Source organism: Lichenostomus cassidix, chromosome 4, assembly GCF_008360975.1.
Source record: "Lichenostomus cassidix isolate B80296 chromosome 4, HeHo_3.0, whole genome shotgun sequence".
NCBI lineage: Eukaryota > Metazoa > Chordata > Aves > Passeriformes > Meliphagidae > Lichenostomus > Lichenostomus cassidix.
This window is the reverse complement of record NC_139484.1, coordinates 7,954,189-7,973,381: the sequence shown is the minus strand read 5'-3', so window position 1 is coordinate 7,973,381 and position 19,193 is coordinate 7,954,189. Positions and strand designations below refer to the sequence as shown.

At 47.2% G+C, this 19,193-nt stretch overlaps 1 protein-coding gene across 6 annotated transcripts in view; it reads right to left on the bottom strand.

Annotated features, from left to right (window-relative positions):
• SHROOM3 (shroom family member 3) overlaps nt 1-19,193 on the bottom strand; it is a 114,074-nt gene that overhangs the window by 17,927 nt on the left and 76,954 nt on the right. For 5 of the 6 annotated variants that reach the window (XM_085057758.1, XM_085057759.1, XM_085057760.1 and 2 more), the window contains 2 exons: nt 8,561-8,689; nt 766-897 (listed from right to left, as the gene is read on the bottom strand). In XM_085057758.1, the coding sequence (XP_084913884.1) occupies nt 766-897; nt 8,561-8,689 (261 nt within the window). The remainder of the gene's footprint in view (nt 1-765; nt 898-8,560; nt 8,690-19,193) is intronic. The other variant, XM_085057761.1, reaches the window with a different exon arrangement.

Below are 19,193 nucleotides of genomic sequence, written 5' to 3'. Positions count from 1 at the left end.
ACAGACCAACACACTTTATTTTCTGCAACCATCTCCTCACTTTCTTTAATGCTCTTTTTTCTCTTTCCCCTCTTCTGCCAAGGATCAGTCTTGCCTGTAGAAGAAAGTGATGTTTCAATCCCCGAGGCTGTAAAGAAGAGTTTTGAAACCCTTCTGCCTTTCTGGGGAAAATCTTTCAAGGGCTGAATTTAAACTTGTCCCTCCTCCAGCTGCCCTGCACATTCAGTGATGATGGAGCTGACTCCTGCAGAAAGCCACTGCCAATCCAGGAAATCCCTCTCTGAACTCCTCACCCTGGGACCACTGTCTCTGATGTGCTGTTCGCTGCTCCATTACATTGACAGGCTCTGCTACCTACACCCTTTTCTTCCTTTTTTTTTTTTCAACAAGCTAATTTAGACTTCGGATTTCTTTTCCTCTGCCAGCAAAACAGCCATGCTGTGTTTCTATATGGAGGCAGTCCACAGCATGCAGAGCAGGACTCCAGCATCCACAGAAAGCTCTATCAGCATCCTGACAGTGGGCTCCCATCATGCTGGGAAGGGGGATTTTTAAAGCAATTAATTTCCTAGCTGCTATCACCTCACAAAGCACTTAAAGGAGGAAAACACGGTCACTTTATCAGGGAAACCAAACAGGAACTGAAGCCTTTCTAACTCTAATCCAAACCTTGGCTGCTCATAAACCTATATGGAGGCGACTGGTACCATTTTCCCACCACACCTTTTGCCCCCTCCCTTCCCTCCACAACTGTGTAGTGCTTACCTGGAGTGGTAGGACTGATGCCAAGGGGTGCCAAGCGTACCCTGAGATATTTGCATCATGCTGGGATCGGGTTGGTTCTCTGCGAGTTTGGTTGAATGCCAGGAGTGAGGTCGGCCTGGAGTTTCACTCCGCCTAGGTGAAAGCAGAAGAAATTTGCACATCAGCAACAGGCCAGCTCTTCCAAGGAAGATGGATGAGAACTTAACACCGACATTTAAAACTGCTCGTGTTCATTTGTGTTTCACTGCCACTTTTTAATACATTCCAAGCAAATCCCGCAGTAACCATGTGTGAATATCCCTGACATTCCCATATCATGCTCCCTCTTGGATTTGCACAAGTGTATCACTGAATGCCATGAGGGTGTAGAAGCCTGCAGAAGGTCTTTTGATCTCTCCTCGGTGCTGCTAAAAATGCAGGATGAGACGTGACAACCAAGCGCCAGCAATGTGTGTCTCTTGCATCCCACCCTGGCCGGACAGCTGTGCCCAGGGTGTGTCCCAAGGCATGGCACGGCACGGCTGCCCTTTGGTGCCTTCAGTCACCAACACTGAGGCCTGTGTCTGTCAGCCCTGAGGAAAAAAACCCCACTGACACCTTATTTAAAGCACAGAGTGGTGCAATGGAAAGTCAAAGCAGAGGATTAGTGATTGAGTCCCTTGAAGAGGCCACACAAACTCTCCTTTGCCCCAGCCTTTGGGCTTGTCCTTAATCTTCCTGCTGCTTTCCAAGAGGGATCTCTTCTCTGCTCTAACACTCACTTCCACAGTTTCTCACTCTCTCCCTGTGAGAATGAGGAGCAGCACTGGACCTGTGTCCTACTGAAATGTGAGAGGCTGCAGGACAATTCCAAATAAATAAATGCAAGAGGAGGATATGACACATCTTTAATCTTTCTCTCACTGAAAAAACTCACAGTACAGCATGTCCTGAATAAGGCAGTACATAGATTAAAATGCCCTTGGCAGATGTAACCCAGACACTGAGAGCGGATTCTCCCAGTACTGGCTAAGACTGGGAAAAGAAACATTACAGGAAAGTGCACAGAGTTAAAAATGCCTTTTAGGGTCAGGTCTTTTCCTAATACCACTTCCTACCAGCACCTGCATGGAAAACCACCGGCAGAGAGTGAGAGGCAAAGCCATTTCTCCAGTGCTTTTTCCATACAGATTTCGGAAGTACCGGGCATTTTCTCATCATCTGCTAAAAGAAGGAAGAAAAAGGGACATGCTTTTACTTTTAACATCTGTTGTGGCAGGATTGTCTTAAGGCAAGCTGGACTGAGGTCTGCAGAGGGGAAGCTGAACCCAGCACCATTTTACCTTTACATGTGTAGGTGTGTTTAAGACAGAGCTCTTCCATTAAGCTCCTTGCCCAGAAAACAAGGAACCTGGACACTGCCAGATGGGAAGTTAACAAAACTATTTATTAAGAATAACCTGCATTCTTGCCTTTTCCATTGCAGACATTTAAAGAATTTAAGTACTTTGGTGGACTACAAGCCTTGGGCATCATTTTTGGCTTGGGAAAATGAATGATCCAGTGCAAAGCATGTTATCCCTTGGTTTGATCAGTAAGAAAATGTGAGGGAGCTGTGTAGCCAGTCGTCTGAGCCACAGGTATTTTAAACCCTTTTGTTTGATATCCTTGTAATAATACAACATGTGAACAGCTGTGAATTTCAGTCAGAAGGCACACAGTACCAACTCTGTGTGGGATAACCTTGCACTGTTTCCACACCTACCCAGTCCTGGAAATGTGGCAGATCCTGATTCATCCCAGACAAACTTGCTGAGTGATTAAACTTGCAAATGCAGCCCCTAATGCTTGACTAGAGTGAAGACAAATAAATCATTAGATCTTTAACTGGTGTTAGTTTGCTGTAGCTAAGTTGCCTTCAACAAAACCAGGAGAAACAGCTGACACTTTGGCTCAGAAGGCTGCAGAACTGTAATAATAACAACAACAACAATAGCAGACCAACCTCATCACCTTATCTTTTATATATTGTGTACTGTACTTGTGAAGGTGTCTGGACAACCTTATCACTAAAAAATTCTCCACTTCAGATAATAGACAAAGTGATCCCTCTGTTGTAAAGGCCAAAGCTGGAAAAAGAGACTTCTGGTTCCTCATGGACACCTCCAGTGATCAGATAACCTGGGCATCCAGGTCAGGTTGGCATCATGACAAATGCCAGGGAACGAAGATACCTGGAAATGTCAGTGGGACGCAATGCAAGGCTGGCATTTAAATGGCAGCTGTAACACTGACTGCAGATCAGACACTGCCAAATTTACACTGTAGACTGGAAAACCAAAACAAAAGGGGTAGTCTTTAATCTTGTCCAGGTGCTGTTATCTGGGTGCTCCCTGTTGCTATGCTGGCCCCAGTGTCTGCAGATGGAAATGTGCTCAGCCCATTGGAGGCTCCTTGGTGGCAGGCTGGCACAGGCTGGTCTGCAGGCACCACACTCACATCTCCCAGGCCCTTCACCAGAACAGCTCCGCAGCTCTCTCTTGTTAGGAAGAGCTGAGTGTGCTCTTCTATGTAATCTTTTGAGATTATTTTCATACTTCATATGGAAAAGAGGAACGGAACTTTACAACAACACTTTGACATGAACTCTACAAATGAATCAGCATCTGAGGCTTTCTTCACAATGGAACTGAATGGTTGAGTTGTCTTTTTCTCAAGGTTACAAACTAAAAGCATCCAGAAAAATGTATTCAGTCTGATTGATGTTCTTCATGTACTGTTCCTTGCCAGTTATGAAGTACACACACAACCTGAGTGCTCTGGGAGCTCGAAAGTACCACAAGCCCAGCATCCTCCAGGAGTACAAGTCCTTCAGTGTGAAAAGGCCCATCTTCAACCAGAGCAAATAACCCAGCTTCTTCAAATTGCCATTTGCATTTTTTCCACATCCTTGGAAAGCTAATGCGTGAAAGCCAGAGAGGGATGTTGTGGCTGATTAACCAGCAACTCAGGGTCACCAATGCCCCAATAAACTGATCCTTTTCTACTCCCACAGAGCTCGCACGGAGTTGTTTTCATCATTCTCACAACCGTCAAAAACATCATCCACATTGCTGAATAGAGAATTGTGAACAATTCTTTTTGTACCACTGACCTTGTGCTCATTTTTCTCTGTCCCCACAAGCTCCAAACCCCTCCTCAGCAGAGATAAGGAATGCCGAAGATAAAGCAGAAAAACCTCTTAAAAAAAGCAGAATCCACCTGTAGATCCAGGCAGGAGCAGTGGTCACCAGATCACATCTCCGTGACCTGAGGGGATGGCTTTGACGAGTGGCTGGTGTCAACATGCCCAAGGAAGATGGGAAGAGGCAGACAAGAGAACTAAGGCTAAGAGGGTCACTCTGCCATAACACACAACCACAATCGCTGTGGATGTGACCTTTCCCTGAGGAGCCGTGCAGCCAGGTGGCTGTGTGGGAGGTTGCTGGAGCTGGAAGGGATAACCATGGCTGGAAGGGATAGCCATGGCCTAGTCCATCATGTGGGGAGGTGGGGAGGCATGGGGGCCCTGCAGCACAGACCCTCCTCCTGCTGGAGAAATGAAAGACTGGGATGCAAGTGCAAAGCTTGTGCCTCCTGGATCTGATCCCAGGCACTGAGTCACAAGAGAGAAAGCCAAGAGGGCAGCTGCCCATCCTTGACACATCATCATTACAGCATTCAAGATGTCAAACTGGTGATAATGCTAACCTAACAAAACCCACGTGGCAGGGGCACAGTGTCCTGAGCCATATCCTGCTGCATGCAACAGCAGGATCTTTGTACTTGGGGAGATCCTGATCCCAGCAATTCACCTGCACCCTCCTTCCAGGGTGACTGTGCACCTGCACCAACAGAAAGCAGCAACAACCATCTGAATTCTCACTGGGGAAGACCGGTATCCAAGATGGACACATCTAAAGGAGTGTAAGCACAGTAAGAAGACATTTTCCAGACATCCAAATGCACGGCTGCAGCCTCTCTGCCCAGCTATTAGGCAGGAGATGAAGGAAAAAGTAAAGCACTCAGAAGCCTATTAGGATTTTGACAGAGCAAGGCCACAATCTACTCAAAGCAATGTCGCTCTTAATTAAGGTTCAGTCATGGTTCTAAAAATAAGCAGAACAGACGAGGCCAATTAGAAAGGAGTCAGACCAGAATGGCGTCAGCTTGATGTGCCTTTCACTAAATCTCTCTTTTTAGACTCCCAGAGCCCTTCTGGTAAATTCTGGGGCAGGAGGGATCTGGAGTGAGCTCTGTCCCTTCACAATTTTGACTAAAAAGAAGGAAGACTCATTAGAAAGACCTGAAGTCTATGAAATGATATTTCACATCATGGATCTTGGCCAATAGCGTCTCCTTATCCGTAAGGTAAGGGGAGAATCATGCCCACAGCCCAACCCCTTAATGCTCAGATGAAAACTTTCCCTAACTAAAAAACATACTGTAAAACCCTTCATTTGAGAACACTTGGGTGAAATGTGTCAACATTCTCAATATTCACATGCCTGCTTTTCCACAATATGTTAATTTTGCAGCTCTTAGAGGACAACTCCTTCCCACCCAGTGAATCCCTGTGGACTATCTCACAGTTTTCAGCAGTCTCAGTCTTAAATCAAATAAAAAAGGAAAAAAAAAACTTAAGAAAAGCCCTTCAAGCCAGTTCAGGGCTCAGGACTCTGTCCCAGACTGGTCCAGCCTCACTGCTCTCTCCAGCTCCTTTCCCAGAGGCAGAGGCAGGTGTTGTGCCTGTGTGGTGTTTCCAGCTGACATGCCAGACACCATTTGTTTTTCCCGTTTGATAAGCGTCACTGGGGATGTCTTGGTTGCATCAAACCAGGCCCTGAGTGCCATCTGGGAACTGGGAGACAGGTACCAATCCCCCCGAAGTCTCTGTGGGATCAGGAAGAAGAGAATCAGAGGTTTCTGCTCAGAATTCCTACCACTGCCATCATGAACTCTTTGGGAAAAACTCCCCATCATACATACCACTGGAAACAAAATTCCTGTGTGGAAGCAGAGATGACAGCCATGTATGTGGACCTCAAGACAGAAGTATTTTACTGGCTTTTCCTGATACCAGTGCCCTCAGCTACAGGCTGCAGATGGAAGTGCTGGGATTGCTCAGAGGCAATGGCAGCTGTGAGCAACATGTGCTCCTTTGTTGAACTTAGGAACAGTCAAACATCTTAATTAATGATTATTGGTCCTGCAAGTCACACCTCTGTGTTATCACATCTCTGGGAACCCCCAGGCTGTCTTATCCAAGAAAGAGGTATTTATCCAGTGTCCAGCAAAGGAAACAAAGAGTGCAGGGCTCAGAGCTGGGCCATGCGCTACAGCTCCATCTTCCCTTCACCCCAGCACAGGGCTGACAGGCAATATTTAGATTGAGGACTTTTCCCTACACAAAGAAAGGGTCCCACTGGCATTCCCTGACACTAACCAGACACAGGCTTCAACAGGAACACAGGTGATGTATACAAACTTCACTCTTCTTGATTACTGGGTTCAAGGACTTTGTCCTACCAGGATCTTCTGACAGCTTTCTATTTTGAAGACAGCATTATCAAGCAACACGGTAAGTGTGGTTTAAATTGCAAAATAAGGAGTATTTCAGATCTCTATTTTGAGAAGTGCTTGCCACCAGGATAGTCCATCTGCTGTTCCCTGCAGCTTGGACGTGGAGAAGTCACGAGTGCCTCTGGCCTGGTACTTAGAGCATGCATAGCACTCCTCCCCCAGTGAGGAGCTGGGGAGCACTGGATTGAAGACTCTCTGCAACTTTCCTCTTCTTTCTATAATTTCTCTCTGTTTCCTTTGCTGGAAAAAGAGGAAGAAAGAACAGACATGGAAAAGAAGCACCTGACCGACTTACAGTCTTTGAAAAGGATCCTATTATTCCCTGTCTTCTCCAGGGACTCACATCATCTCCCAGAGCATGGGCAGAAAATCCTAGCAGCCAAATCCTGCAGCAGCTTCCCTGCCCATGGCTCTGCAGAGCTGCACTGATTTATCCAGACTGATGAACCGGCCCCATGGGCTCAATTAAAATATTTTTTCTCATTCTTCTCCAGTCAGTAAATTAGTTAAAAAGCCAGAAACCCAAGCATAGCTTAGATTCTTTCACACCCCGATATCCAGCACACAGCAACTTGCAACAGGAGAGACTTAGAAACAATGGAAGGAATTTGTTTTCTTCTCCTCGCTCAGTGCTTAGGAGGAACTGGGTGGCTGGCAGCAGGAACGCTGCCCTGTGAGCCCGATTATCCAAATGGAACGTGGACAATGAGGCACGGCAGGTAACCAAGGGGATCTGCAGGGCAAGGCTTCAGGCAGTAGCTGGGCTCTCCTCTGAGCTACAGGGCTACAAATCACAGGCAACTCTTGTGAGCTCCACATCCAAGTGCTCATGTAGGAGTGATAAACGGGAGAAAAGCAGCAGGGCCTTTAGGAGGATGTGTGGAGGTACATGCACACATTTAGGGGAGGAACAGGGTGAGTCAAATGTGCTGGGGAATCGCACCCCCCTGCCTGGGCCAAAGCAAAGGCTGCTGAGTCTGAAATACCCTCCTACAGGCAAATTCTTATACATTAAAGCAGCTTCCTGTTTGTAACTAAAGCTCCAGCCAGAGTTAAACTGAAATGTGCTGACGCAGCCTCTGACACTGCCGGAAAAGTAAAGCAAAACATTGGCTCTGCACCCAAAGGCAAATTTATCCAACTGAAATGCTAAACTTTGGAGGTTCTGTAAAGATCTGCTACTAAATTGATGGGAAAGAAGGATTTACAGAGGGCATATGGTGAATGACTCACTGCTGTAGGGAGATGGTGGATGTAGGGGAGCTCCTCTCCCAAATTTGTTGTGGGTCACAGACCTGGGTAACTGCAGAGTGCCACTCCTCAGGCACAGATAAATTTCTCCTCGATAAAATCAGCTTGAGGAGAGATTTCAGCCTCTAGAATCTGGTCTATCCGAGGCCAGTCACGGTCAGCATCCATAACTGCCTGCAGTGGCCAGAAGCTGGAGCATCTCCACTAAGGTCAGGGGGCTCCAGAGGTGCATCCTTGCTGATAAGATCAGAATGTGGAATTCCCTTCTCAGCTGCTCACTCACAGGCACTGGGCCACATTTCTTCCAGCTCCAGGAAATCAGGACAGCTTCTTGACTTCAAGTAATTAAAGGTCTGGCCCAAATGCAATGCTGCCAATAAAAGCCACTGCTTTGACTTCATGGTACAAATCTCAGAAGACCGAGACACAAAAATTGATGAGGTCAGAAAACCCAAATTACATGTGACTGATGTAAGAGGCTCTTTTGATACCAGCAAAAGGTCTGCCTGAGTAAATGCTGTAGGATTTGGTCCTAAACTGCATGGATGAAGGAAGGGAATAATCAGGCTCTGCCACAATACCAGTCAATCCAGAGCAATTCAGGAAACTGATTTCTGAAGACATTTAATCATTCAAAAATGCAGACAGGCACTCAGTAATTGTGAATGCCAAACTCCCACTGAAACTCCCAGACTTGGAAGAAGCCAGGTTATTTTGCAATGCCTCATACCTGAAGCTGGGGAGTCACAGCAGACTTACATCACTACAGTGGAAATATTTTGGTTCACCATTTCTGATGACCTTTACCAGCACTGACAAAAGCTTTTGAGGAGAAATTTCAGCACTCCTTCCCCACGAGTGCCCCTCAGGCAGCCAAAACAGTAACTATTTTCCACCCTGACATTTGCAGATGTTGCAGGGACACAGACAAACACATTCTCACCTGGTCTTAAGCCGTAACTTGACTCCTGCTGCCCACGTGGCTTTGCTGGGCTGGAAGTCAGGGGTCACGCAGTCCGGGCTGAGCGGGCTGGGAGACAGCTCTGTGCATCCCTGTGCTGCATGAGTGTCCCTGTCAAACGAAAGCAAGGACATGTAAACACCACCATACAAAAACCTCAGCCCTTTTAGCCAACGCTTCCTCAGGATTTTAGGAAAGAGGGCAATGCACAGATGCAGACAGCAAGGCAGGGCATCAGGCTAGTTTTTAGAAGGTGTAAGTACGTATCACAGAAAGCCATGTGTATCCTTGTTTTTCTCTAACCCGGGCAGTGCTCAGCTCCTGCGAGTGTCCCTCACAACTGTTTTGGAGGAGCTGCACAATCCCAAGGCACACAGAAGTGAGATCAGCTCCGGCACCCACGGCACAAAGCTCATTATCCTGCAGCTGCTTTTGGGGACCCTAAATCCCCAAGTGTGGAGTTCAGGGGTTCCACTGTGGGACATGCCTTTTCCACAGGTAACCACCTTACAAGAGCTTGGGGAATGCTCTGAACACACAAGAGAAAAGCCAAGAGAAAGATCCACACAGTGAGAGGGAGAAAGAGAAACCTGCCCTACCCCCTCTTCTGAAATTTCCACGAAGTCAGCAAACATATTTATCCTGCTCTAAGTCATACAAACACCACATAACCATCACTTCAGCTCCTTCCTTCCCCCTGGAAAGCTCCAGTATTCCCACTCGCTCCCATTTTTAGCCCTGAAGCGCGGAAGAGATTTGAAATTTCGGCTTGCTCAAGGAATCCCCACGCTGAATAAAAGCAGGGCTGAAAGGCCCCTTGCGCCTGTCCCTGCCCATGGCCGGCCTGGCCCGGGATAAGCTGAAATTGCCTCTTGTTGTGTGCTGAGCCCACATGCCGGCATCTGGGGCTTTGGATAGCTGAGATGGCTTGGATGCCATTCCGGTGAGAGACCAGCCGTCTTTGTGTCCGGCTGGGTCCTCCCCCGCGCTCCCTCCCCGAGCCCCCACGTGCCAGGTAGGAATGTTAAGCCTCACACTGCGGATGAGATATAGCAGGGAAGTGCAGCAGAACTTTCACCTGGATTAGGGAAAGCAACTGGTCCGGAATGGCCTTTTTTTTGCTCGCCCTGCTTATCTTCATCCAATTTTTACCCCAAATCCTGCCTTGGCTGCCTTTTCTTTCCATGTCCCAAATCCCGTCCTGCTTTGTCTCTGCCACTCCTCTGCTCTGAGATGATGTCAAGCCTCTGATCAAATTTGAAAGGTTCCCTTCCCTGTTCCCATTCCAGCCTCGCTGTACACCAGGAGCACAATATCTACTCCAGCCCTGGGAAGTGCCAATACCCTTATAAATGCTCCAATTCATGTTGCTCACCAAGTTTACCATGAAAAATTTCCAGAGATTTCCCTGCAAGACATGGAAAGAAGGCCTGCTACAGGTGAGAAATTAAAAGATTGCATATAAACAATTTATCTATACAAACAGGTCTACCATTTTGTGAGTGAAATATATTTACAGCTGCAGTGTTTAGAAGACAAAGCCTTGTGCTTCCCTATTCATTTCCTAAAGAGCAGAGTTTGGCTCTGCCAGGCCACACCACAGCTGTACTCCTGCAGTGAGGAAAGCTGTTCATGCCTTCTCTCTGGCCAGCTGTCTCTGAGGGAGCGAGTGACAGTATTTAGGGCTGGGAAATTGCCCCTGTGCCAAGAAAAGAGTAATCAACAGCCTGAGGAACTGGATAGAAAGGAGTAGTGAGTGCCTACAGCTCCCTGGGAACCACAGCCTAGTGATCTTTCAGCACTTAGGCTCTTTTTTTTTTTTTTCTTTAAGGAAAAAACAGCTTTTGAAACACATTAAGAAAGCAAGAGACAACAAACACAGACTCTGAATTCTGCTGCAAGCAGAGCTTTTTGAGTAAGTCCCTTCCAAGCATACCCATATGGACCCATAGAGCCTGACCCTCCATGGGCAGCCCCAAGCAGAGGGAGGGAGGATAAGCAGCTTGGGTGTTCTTCCTCACAGGAGCAACCCGTGCTTACCAGCATGCATAACTTTGGGCTTTACCTCACAGAGACAAAGACACGTTAATTAGTGTCTCCATGGGCTCTGGAGGTGCTGTTGGGGGTAACAAGGAAATGCAACGGAGTTTTTCCCAAGCCTCTTATACAACTATAATTGCAGAGCTCTGTGTGGCACGGTGGGCTCAATAAGACATTGAAAGCTAATCAGCCAGTCTAGAAGTAACAACATTAATCAAGCCCAGTGGGGAACACAGGAGATGAGGACCCTTCCACACGGGAATCACGCCCACCTCAGGGATGGAGCATAGCCAGAGGGATGGTCCCCCATGCAGGGGTGTCCCCTGTGAGAGCAGGGCTGGCAGGGCAGGGAGAACACGACCCCAAGCCCAGCACCTCTCCTCCCCTTGCAGCCATCTGCCTTACCTGGCTGTCTATCCCGGAAGGTTTTCTACAGCATTTCTAGCTAAGGCAGCTCAGTCTAACAACCAGGAGTGTGTTAATGCCGATAAAAACACTTCTTCCACCATAACATGGACACAGCCACTTTTGTGCAAAGGTGTTGAGAGCCTACCTTTCCTCTTGGCTGTCCTCACACCTTTTCCTCAGAGTGGCCCTTCTCCGAACACTCCAGCTGCCCCGGGACAGCTGCTGTCCAGCTCCCTGTGCCAGCGCCCAGCCCAGTGGGATGCTCTTAAAGCCTGGGACTGCATTTTATTTCGGGATGCTGCAATTCCATAGCTAAAAAGTATCCCTGGCAAGGAGGGGCCTGCAGTTGTTCCTTTTGTTATCGTGCTGTTTCTAAAGCTCTCAAGTGGGAGACAGGAAACCCAGCACACATAGTCTATTTAAAACTCCTTTACCTCCCACCTGAGGCTGGCAGCTGCCTCTGAAATCTTTCCTTTTCTGCAAAGTTCATGTTTAATTATGAATTGTTATTTATACTTGCTGCTTCCATGGTACATTTGGTATTTAATACTACACATGTTCATGAGCACACTCTGCTTAGCTTCTCTCTCATCTAAAAATACGGCCTGCTGAGATTTTTTCCCTTGCTGCTTGCTTGACAAGCAGTGAACGAATACAGTGCTAGAGATGTGAGGCTTTTTTCAAGGAAAGCCTCCCTCAGAAGTTTCAGTGCCCCCTCCAGAAGAAAAGCAGCACCTCCTGACCCCACATCCATCTCTCTCCACACAGCCAGCATCACCTTTCCACAGCAGGCATCTGTGAAACTTTCCCTACTTTTCACCACCTTCTTCAGAGCTCTTCAAGAAAGCATGGGTGGCCTTATTTTATATTAATCAACTCCTTAGGAGACTGCTTTGCCAGCTGCTGTCACCCAATGTCTCATGACCTTCCCAAGCTGCCACAGTCCTTTGAGAACTCAGTTGCTGTTTTAGGGAGATCCTTTGCTTCTGAGGAGAGCCAACTCTGAGCTCCTCTGGCCACCTTATCTGCCTCCCGTGCTGACCTCCCGTTACCTGCATGCTTGGAACGTTTCACAGCACTTATCTTAACCTTTTGGGCTCCTGGCTCTTCTTTCTCACTTTCTTCAGTCTTCCTTATCCTTATTGATAACCTTCACATTCCAATACAGATTGGTTTGCTAAAGCCAGCCTGGACAGAAAGTGTGGGTGGCTGCCTCTGCCCAGCAGCTCTCCCGGCAATTATCTGAGTCTGCAGAGATCATATTCTTAATTAATTCAACTCCACATTTCATAACAATAGCTCCCTGAGTAATGGCAACAGCACAAATCACTGCTCTCACTGAGGAAATGATGCAGTGCAAGCTCAGATACCTGGCTGTAATTCCTGAAGAGGAGATAGATTTTGCACAGAGAAGCTGTACAAACCCAACTTCTGAAGTTTTGTCTGCTCAATGGCATTTCTTTTCCAGCACAACAGCATTACAGTTGTTCTGGCTTTACTACCATCATGTACTCTTGGCTTAGCTGCCTGTAGCTCCACGGATGAGTCTAAGACATGCCTGAGATCAGGCTTAAAAAGCACCTGAAACTAAGTCCAAAAATTATTAACCCTTTTTTCCCAATTTTTCCAAAACAGGTATTTTTTAGCGGTTCCACCTTTTGAAGCCATGATTACTGCGTTTAAACTAACACCTGATTTGCTGCCACAGTACTAGATGACCTAAGTCCCAGATGATCAAATTCCCAAATGTTAACAGGTTTAGTAATTTTTAATGTCATGTTACTTCTAAGTCCAGTGTTGTTCTAGAAGAGCGGATGGAGATTAAATTCTCATTTTTAAATAATTTGGGATCAACAGGAATGTTTATAACCACTGTCAGAATTAAAAGCTATCCTAGACAACTAGGTGCTCACACAGTGATGCTTCTGAAACCGAGATTAAAGCAAGGAACCCTTCTTCCAACTTCTACAGCTATTTGTAGGCATTTCCTGGTATTTTTCCCTTTGTCTTAAATCAGCACCTAAGAGGAAACCCCCCTCCACCACAGAAACAGCCAACAGCACCGCACAGCACAGACACAAAAATACGGAGAAGCAGCAACAAAGCCAAACTGGGCTCCAACAGGCAGGAAGGAGCCAGAGGAGTTAAAGCTGCTGGGTTATCCTCATAGCACCCCATGTTACACAATGTCACAGGGCAGCCTGAGATCCCCAGCTCAGCCCAGTGACATAAGGAGAGCTGGGCAGCTTCACCTCTGGCTATCCTCATCTCGTAGGCAAGCTCCCAGTAGCTTATGAGCTGTAATTATGTCTCCTTGGGAATGAAAATGCCACCTCCACAGCAGTCCCCCATCTCCTGGCAAACAGCAAGCCCTCCTGTCTCCTCCATGCTGTCAGGGAGAGGGAGGCAGAGGGAGGGAGAGACCACACTCATCTCAGGCACCAACCTTGCCTGTCGCCATCCTGCTTGGCAGATCCTCCCGCTCCGCCTGAAGTGAAAAGACTGGATTGCTTACGTATTTCTTATTTTGTTACCTCCTGTGGCTGGTCCAGAAATAGCCCATAATCCCCATCTCTGTCACGCTCCCAGAATCTCCTTTAGCTGCACTGGAAGTGCCCTGTGTGTCACAGCACAAAGGCCCAGGTGTCCTCCTGCTAGTGGCAAGACCTGCACAGGTTGGTTACTCTGTGCTCACAGGTCCCCCGAGCCACACCAGGAGCCAGGACTAGCTGGACAAAACAACTTTTTCATTTAAAAAAAAAAAAAAAAAGATAAATTGAACTGAAACCTCTCACACTAATAACCTCTAAAACTTTTGCTGGAAAAAGTCTCAGTCCCTGGGTGAAACATCTTGCTTGTGACTTAGGACATTCCCCTGAGATGGAAAAAAACCAGGTTTAACTCCACATTTTTAATAAGGCCCATGAGGAATTCAAGACTGGTTCGTGGATTCAAAAAGCAACAGGCTCCACCTGTGTAACTCCTGGAAGCACATTTTTATCCTAAGCAGACCAAGACAGAGTTTGAAATCTCAGTAAGGCTCAGTGAGCATGTGAATCTTGGGACTGAATTAGGCATCCTTCCCAGAGTTTTGCAGTCTCCAAGTAGAAACAATAATATCCATGTCTGGGATTCAGATGGGTCAGTAACGCTCAGGGAAGAAAAATAAACCATACAACCCAAACTCATTCACAGTGCTGCTGGCTGCTGCTTCTAAGAAACAGGACTACTTAATGCACATCCTCTGTATACATCACAGGCACATCCACGCTGATATCTGTTAAGACAGGATTATCAAGGCTGATCTTTGTGCCATAAGTCAATCACCAAAAGGGAAAAGAATTTTTCCAGGAACAGTGCAGAGCGGCTTGTGCTTTTCTACCTGCAAGGCCATTGCTTGAAGGCAAATTAAAGAAATTGCAGGATGGTGAATTTTAGATGGGTACATCCCCCATTCAGGCACCCATCACTTTCAGTCTAATGGCTCCTATATGGTGATTCCAAGCACGCAGAATTTCAGGGCAAAGCACCAGAGGCTGAGAAGTCACCTGGAATTAATCCAGACTCACAGCTTTCCTTCTTGGAGGGCTCTTCACTCCGGCAACTCCAACTTAAACAACCTCAATGAGCACTGACCTTCAGGTCCACCGAGAAAAAATCTGGAGAAAGGAGACCACGTTTTCCCTGTGCAACACTGTCTAGTCCTACTTGTCCAGCATTTTTCTGACTTCCCCTTTTCTCTAAGATTGGATGGGTTTTAGTTGACCTGACCTCAATCCCACAATCTTGCTGCGCTGTGTTTGCACAGCCCCACACAAACCAGCTGCTCCGGCACTGTACCTGTTTGCAAGCAGAGAGCTGAAAGGAGCCCTGGCATTCATTTGGGCTCCTCACTTCATTGGCCAAGGGATCTTTGAGAAAATGAACTCCTTCTTTGTCTGGGAGAGAGCCCTAATCCCCGTTTTGCCCTGGAGGATTACTGGGTACTTAGAAAGGCACTCACATGCACATTTTTGGTTCGTGCCAGCTGCATTTGGGCCCACAATATGTAGGTTCCTTTTGGTCTTTCGTTTTGACAATAGGCATTCCACTGCACCCAGACCTCAACCCAGAGACTGCCACCCTTTTAAAGGCACCCTAAATCCACGCTTTCTGAATTGGGGGCCTTCCCTGCTTTGCATGAGCAGTTGGCCCTCAGAGGCAGCTGGGCATGCAGCCCTGCAGCCCACAGTCCTTTCTTGTGCTGCCCAGCCTGCGTCGGAGAGCACAGTTCCCTGCACGGCCCTGCCAAAACACCCTGGATCCTGGCTGGAAGGAAGAACCTGTAGGGCTCATGCATTAGCTTTTATCCCCAGTGAATTCCTGGCTTTTGTAATAGAGGTTTATGGTTATACTCTATTACAGCTTGCTGTTTGTGCCCCAGTACCACCCAGAGAGACTGATGCTCTGTGGAGCTCTGGCCCAAATCTTTCTAGGACTGCGGCTTAATTCTCTAAAGTTCTAATCTGGGATGAAGTTCAATGGAAGCAAAGGACTCTAAATCAGTACTGATTTGAGCAGCACTTTGCCTGCTCATGGAGGAAAAGGAAAGGAAAGATCTCACCTTCTCAGGAGGAGACAATTGAGAGGTAACAACCATCCTGGTCTGTCAAAAAAGTGGTGCATGATCCATCCTGCACCCCAAATCTACTTGTAAGCAAAATGCTTTCCTGCAACTTGTGCTCAGAGAGCTTTAACCCCCTCAGCTCTACCTATTTTTTGTGTCAAGACAGGACTAAAACCACAGAGAAATGACATTTTCATTCTTTTCTATCCCACAACAAACAGGACTATCCTACAGATTTGCTCTTGACCATTACTGACTGTCTCTTGAGGTTTTTCACAGAGGCGTTTGGGGACGCTGTGGGATCAGCTTGGGGAATCAGAGCATTGCCCCCCTTCACAGACTGTTCAGGACCAGGAGGCTGTGAGGAACAATCCTTCAGACCCAGCCATTAAAGACTCTCTGTCACAGTCCTCTCTGTGGTGCATCAGATTTGTCAGGCAGAGGTGCCTGACATGAAGATGATGCACAACAGCACTCACACAAGCAGGAGGGTCCTTAACACACCTGTCCCTGGAAGGACCATGGCCACCACACACAGGTAAATCAGCACCCTGACAGGTTCTGGGGTATCCCCACACTGAATCATGTGGATCTAAAGTCCTTCTGTGTAAATGATAACATTTAACTTCTCTTACATTACACACACCACAAGGCAGCTCTAAATGACAAGTGTAAATGAAACAAAAATGTAACTGCAGCTCCTACAAAGAAATGCAGCCACAAGGAGGAAGGAAAAGTCATACTCACATAAAATAAGGATTAGTTTCCATTTTAGGATTTGGGAATTAAAACAATTCCATGGGAAAAACCTACAAACCCTCCATGCTGAAACAATAGTTATTTTCACAGCAAGAGATGCAATAAGCAGAAGATATTTCCCCACAATTACTCTTTTTACACTCACCCTTCAGAACAGTGATGTTTTCCAGTTACAAAAGGGTCATCCTAGAGGGAGGTCTGAATGTCAGGCAAGACGTGTCCCCCATGGGACCTGGCCACGGGGTGCAGACCTGAGATCTGAAAGGCAAGCCCAGTTGTCACTGGGAAACTTTTCCACCAGCAGTTTGGAGCTGAGACCAGGCTGGATCTGCTGGTGCAGTTTGTGTGAATGCTTCCTGTATGTATGTTCCTATAATAGGTTCCATACAAACCAAATGAGGTCAGTTCAGACCAACAATTTAAATGGTTTAAAGCTAAAGATTAAGGGAGTGCTTACAGGAACTGTTCCAGTGGCAGATGGATGAAGTCTTTGGCACCATGAGCAAGTGGGGCATTAATCTCTTCCGGCAGCACAGCTGGATCTCTCTTCCTTGCCTGCACGGGCACTTTAAGGAACACACCCTGAAATTTCAGCCTAGCAGCTCTCCTATGGAAATATGGATGTTACCAAAGTGCTGCAACAGTGGCTCAGCTGCTTTTTGAAAAAGTGATCTTAGTGATTGATACTAACAGAGTGACAATCTAAGCACCTCTTTGGAGGGGCAGAAGAAAGCCTCATATTCACATTTGTCACAGGCACGGTGGACACTCAGCACCAAGAACTCAAGTCTGCAGCTGAATTGTCTCTCAACTCTCTCTAACCTGATTATTTGCAGTACTTCCTGGTATTCCAGATTTTAATTGTAGTAACTTGAGGGGTGGAGTGTACAGGTCTAAATCACCTTTACAGGTGTAGCAATGCCTAATCCCCAGAATATGAGCTACTCCTTATGAGTTGCTTCTCCATCCCACTCACCAACGTCTTCCTGGACAAATTCCTGAACACCTTCGCCAACACAGCATTCCATTTACTTCCTGGGGATTTCAGCAGGAGATCTGCTCGAGTGAGAAATGAGAATAGATTGAGTAAGGAGACGAGGACTTGGCCAGCTCAACGAGAGAGCCCAAGGCAAGTGACAGAAATGCTGACTGCTAACCTAATAAATATCTGTTTGTCACTCAAAATTTTTTTAGCATCTGCCAGTCCGGCAAAGATGAGCTTGGAAAAGGATGAGGGTCTCAACCATGACAAGGAACATGAGATGAGAGAGGAATCCTTGGCCCGTCTCACCTGGTCCTACACCTCAGTGCGTCCTGATACTGCTCTCACACAAACCACCCCAAAGGGGCAATTGGCCTTCTGGACTCTACTCTGTCCCAGCAGGGAGGCCATTTTAGGAGCACTAGGAGTCCTCTGCCGAGCTCCTCCTGAGGAGATACCACAAAGCATCTTTCCTGTACACAGCCCTGGGTGTGGGACCTCTTCCATGCACCCTACCAGCAGGAAAATTCTTCCCCATCACCTTGTCTACTGTATTTTGGTCTGATGATCCTGAGTCCAGACCTGAATCATTCCTTGGGCTTGAAGGAAAATCTGAGGGTGGGTCTTGGAATGTTCTCTGCAAGTACTACAGGGCTGGATTCGCACCTGCAGAGGCTGTGGGAAGCTCACCTGGATAAGGTCAGGGGCTTCCCCAGTGATGCTGCCCTTGAGTACCACTGAGGTGAAACACCCCCAGGAAGAGTCGAGAGAAATTCCACTACAAGGTTAGCTTTTGGCTTTGACTTTAAAGGAAAAGTCTCAGATCCTCCTGGATTTCCAGGAACATGAAGGTGGTGGTCTGTAGATGCAAACCCTTTCACAGCTCTTGGGAAACCCAGAAAACTCCACTTAGTCTAAATGCCTACCAGCTTTTATTGGGACTTTCCTCACTTCAGACACATCTTAAAAACAACACTCTGAAACAGCATGAGCTGCTTTTCCTTGGCGCGGCTGCCCCCAAGCACATTAAGAAAGCACGGAGGAGATGAGCATCCAGAGTAGTGCCAAGTGGCAGTCTGACCTGAGGCCTTCACAGCAGTTACAGGTTAACAAGACATCAAAAACTCTTCTTCCCCAGTGGGAACAACAGCACCCTCTTCAAGGAAGCCACACCTTCGCTAGGGACATGCAGTGATTTGGAGTCACAGGCTGCCAATCTCTGCACGTCAACAGGAAAAAGCAGAGCAGTACATACCCTACTCCAGCCTCTCCTCGTACACAGTACACACTGTGACCATTGTCATTACCCCTCCCAAAATGAAACCTTGATGGAGCCAGTCCCAAACATAAATTGAGTCACAAGTGCCAAACTCGTTCAGAGAGAAAGCAGCAAACCCAAATCCTGTTAAGCAGCCATCAGCGTCAATATTTATTCCTCACAAATCAGGGACAAGTGGCCTAATAAATGGTGTCAGACTGAGGCTGGTGAGATGAAAGAGGAAGGGGATAGATGGACTTGGGGAAAGGACATGACATTAATCAGCATCACCCCTGCAAACCCCTTGACAGAAACAAGGTAGTAAACTCAGTAGCCACTTAGAAACTAAGCTCCCTTTTTTCTTTGTCAGTGATAGCCCCCAGTTTCCAGCCTGGAGGCTGGGCATCCTTCACAACAGAGCCACTGGGCCCCATAAAATCTTTTCCTTTCACTCCACCTCTCAACACACACCTCTCTCTGGTCTGGCTTAACCACTCCCTTCCCAACACAGAGCACATCTGTCCTGAGGTCTGGCCTGCAGGGAATTAAGCACTCTAGCCAG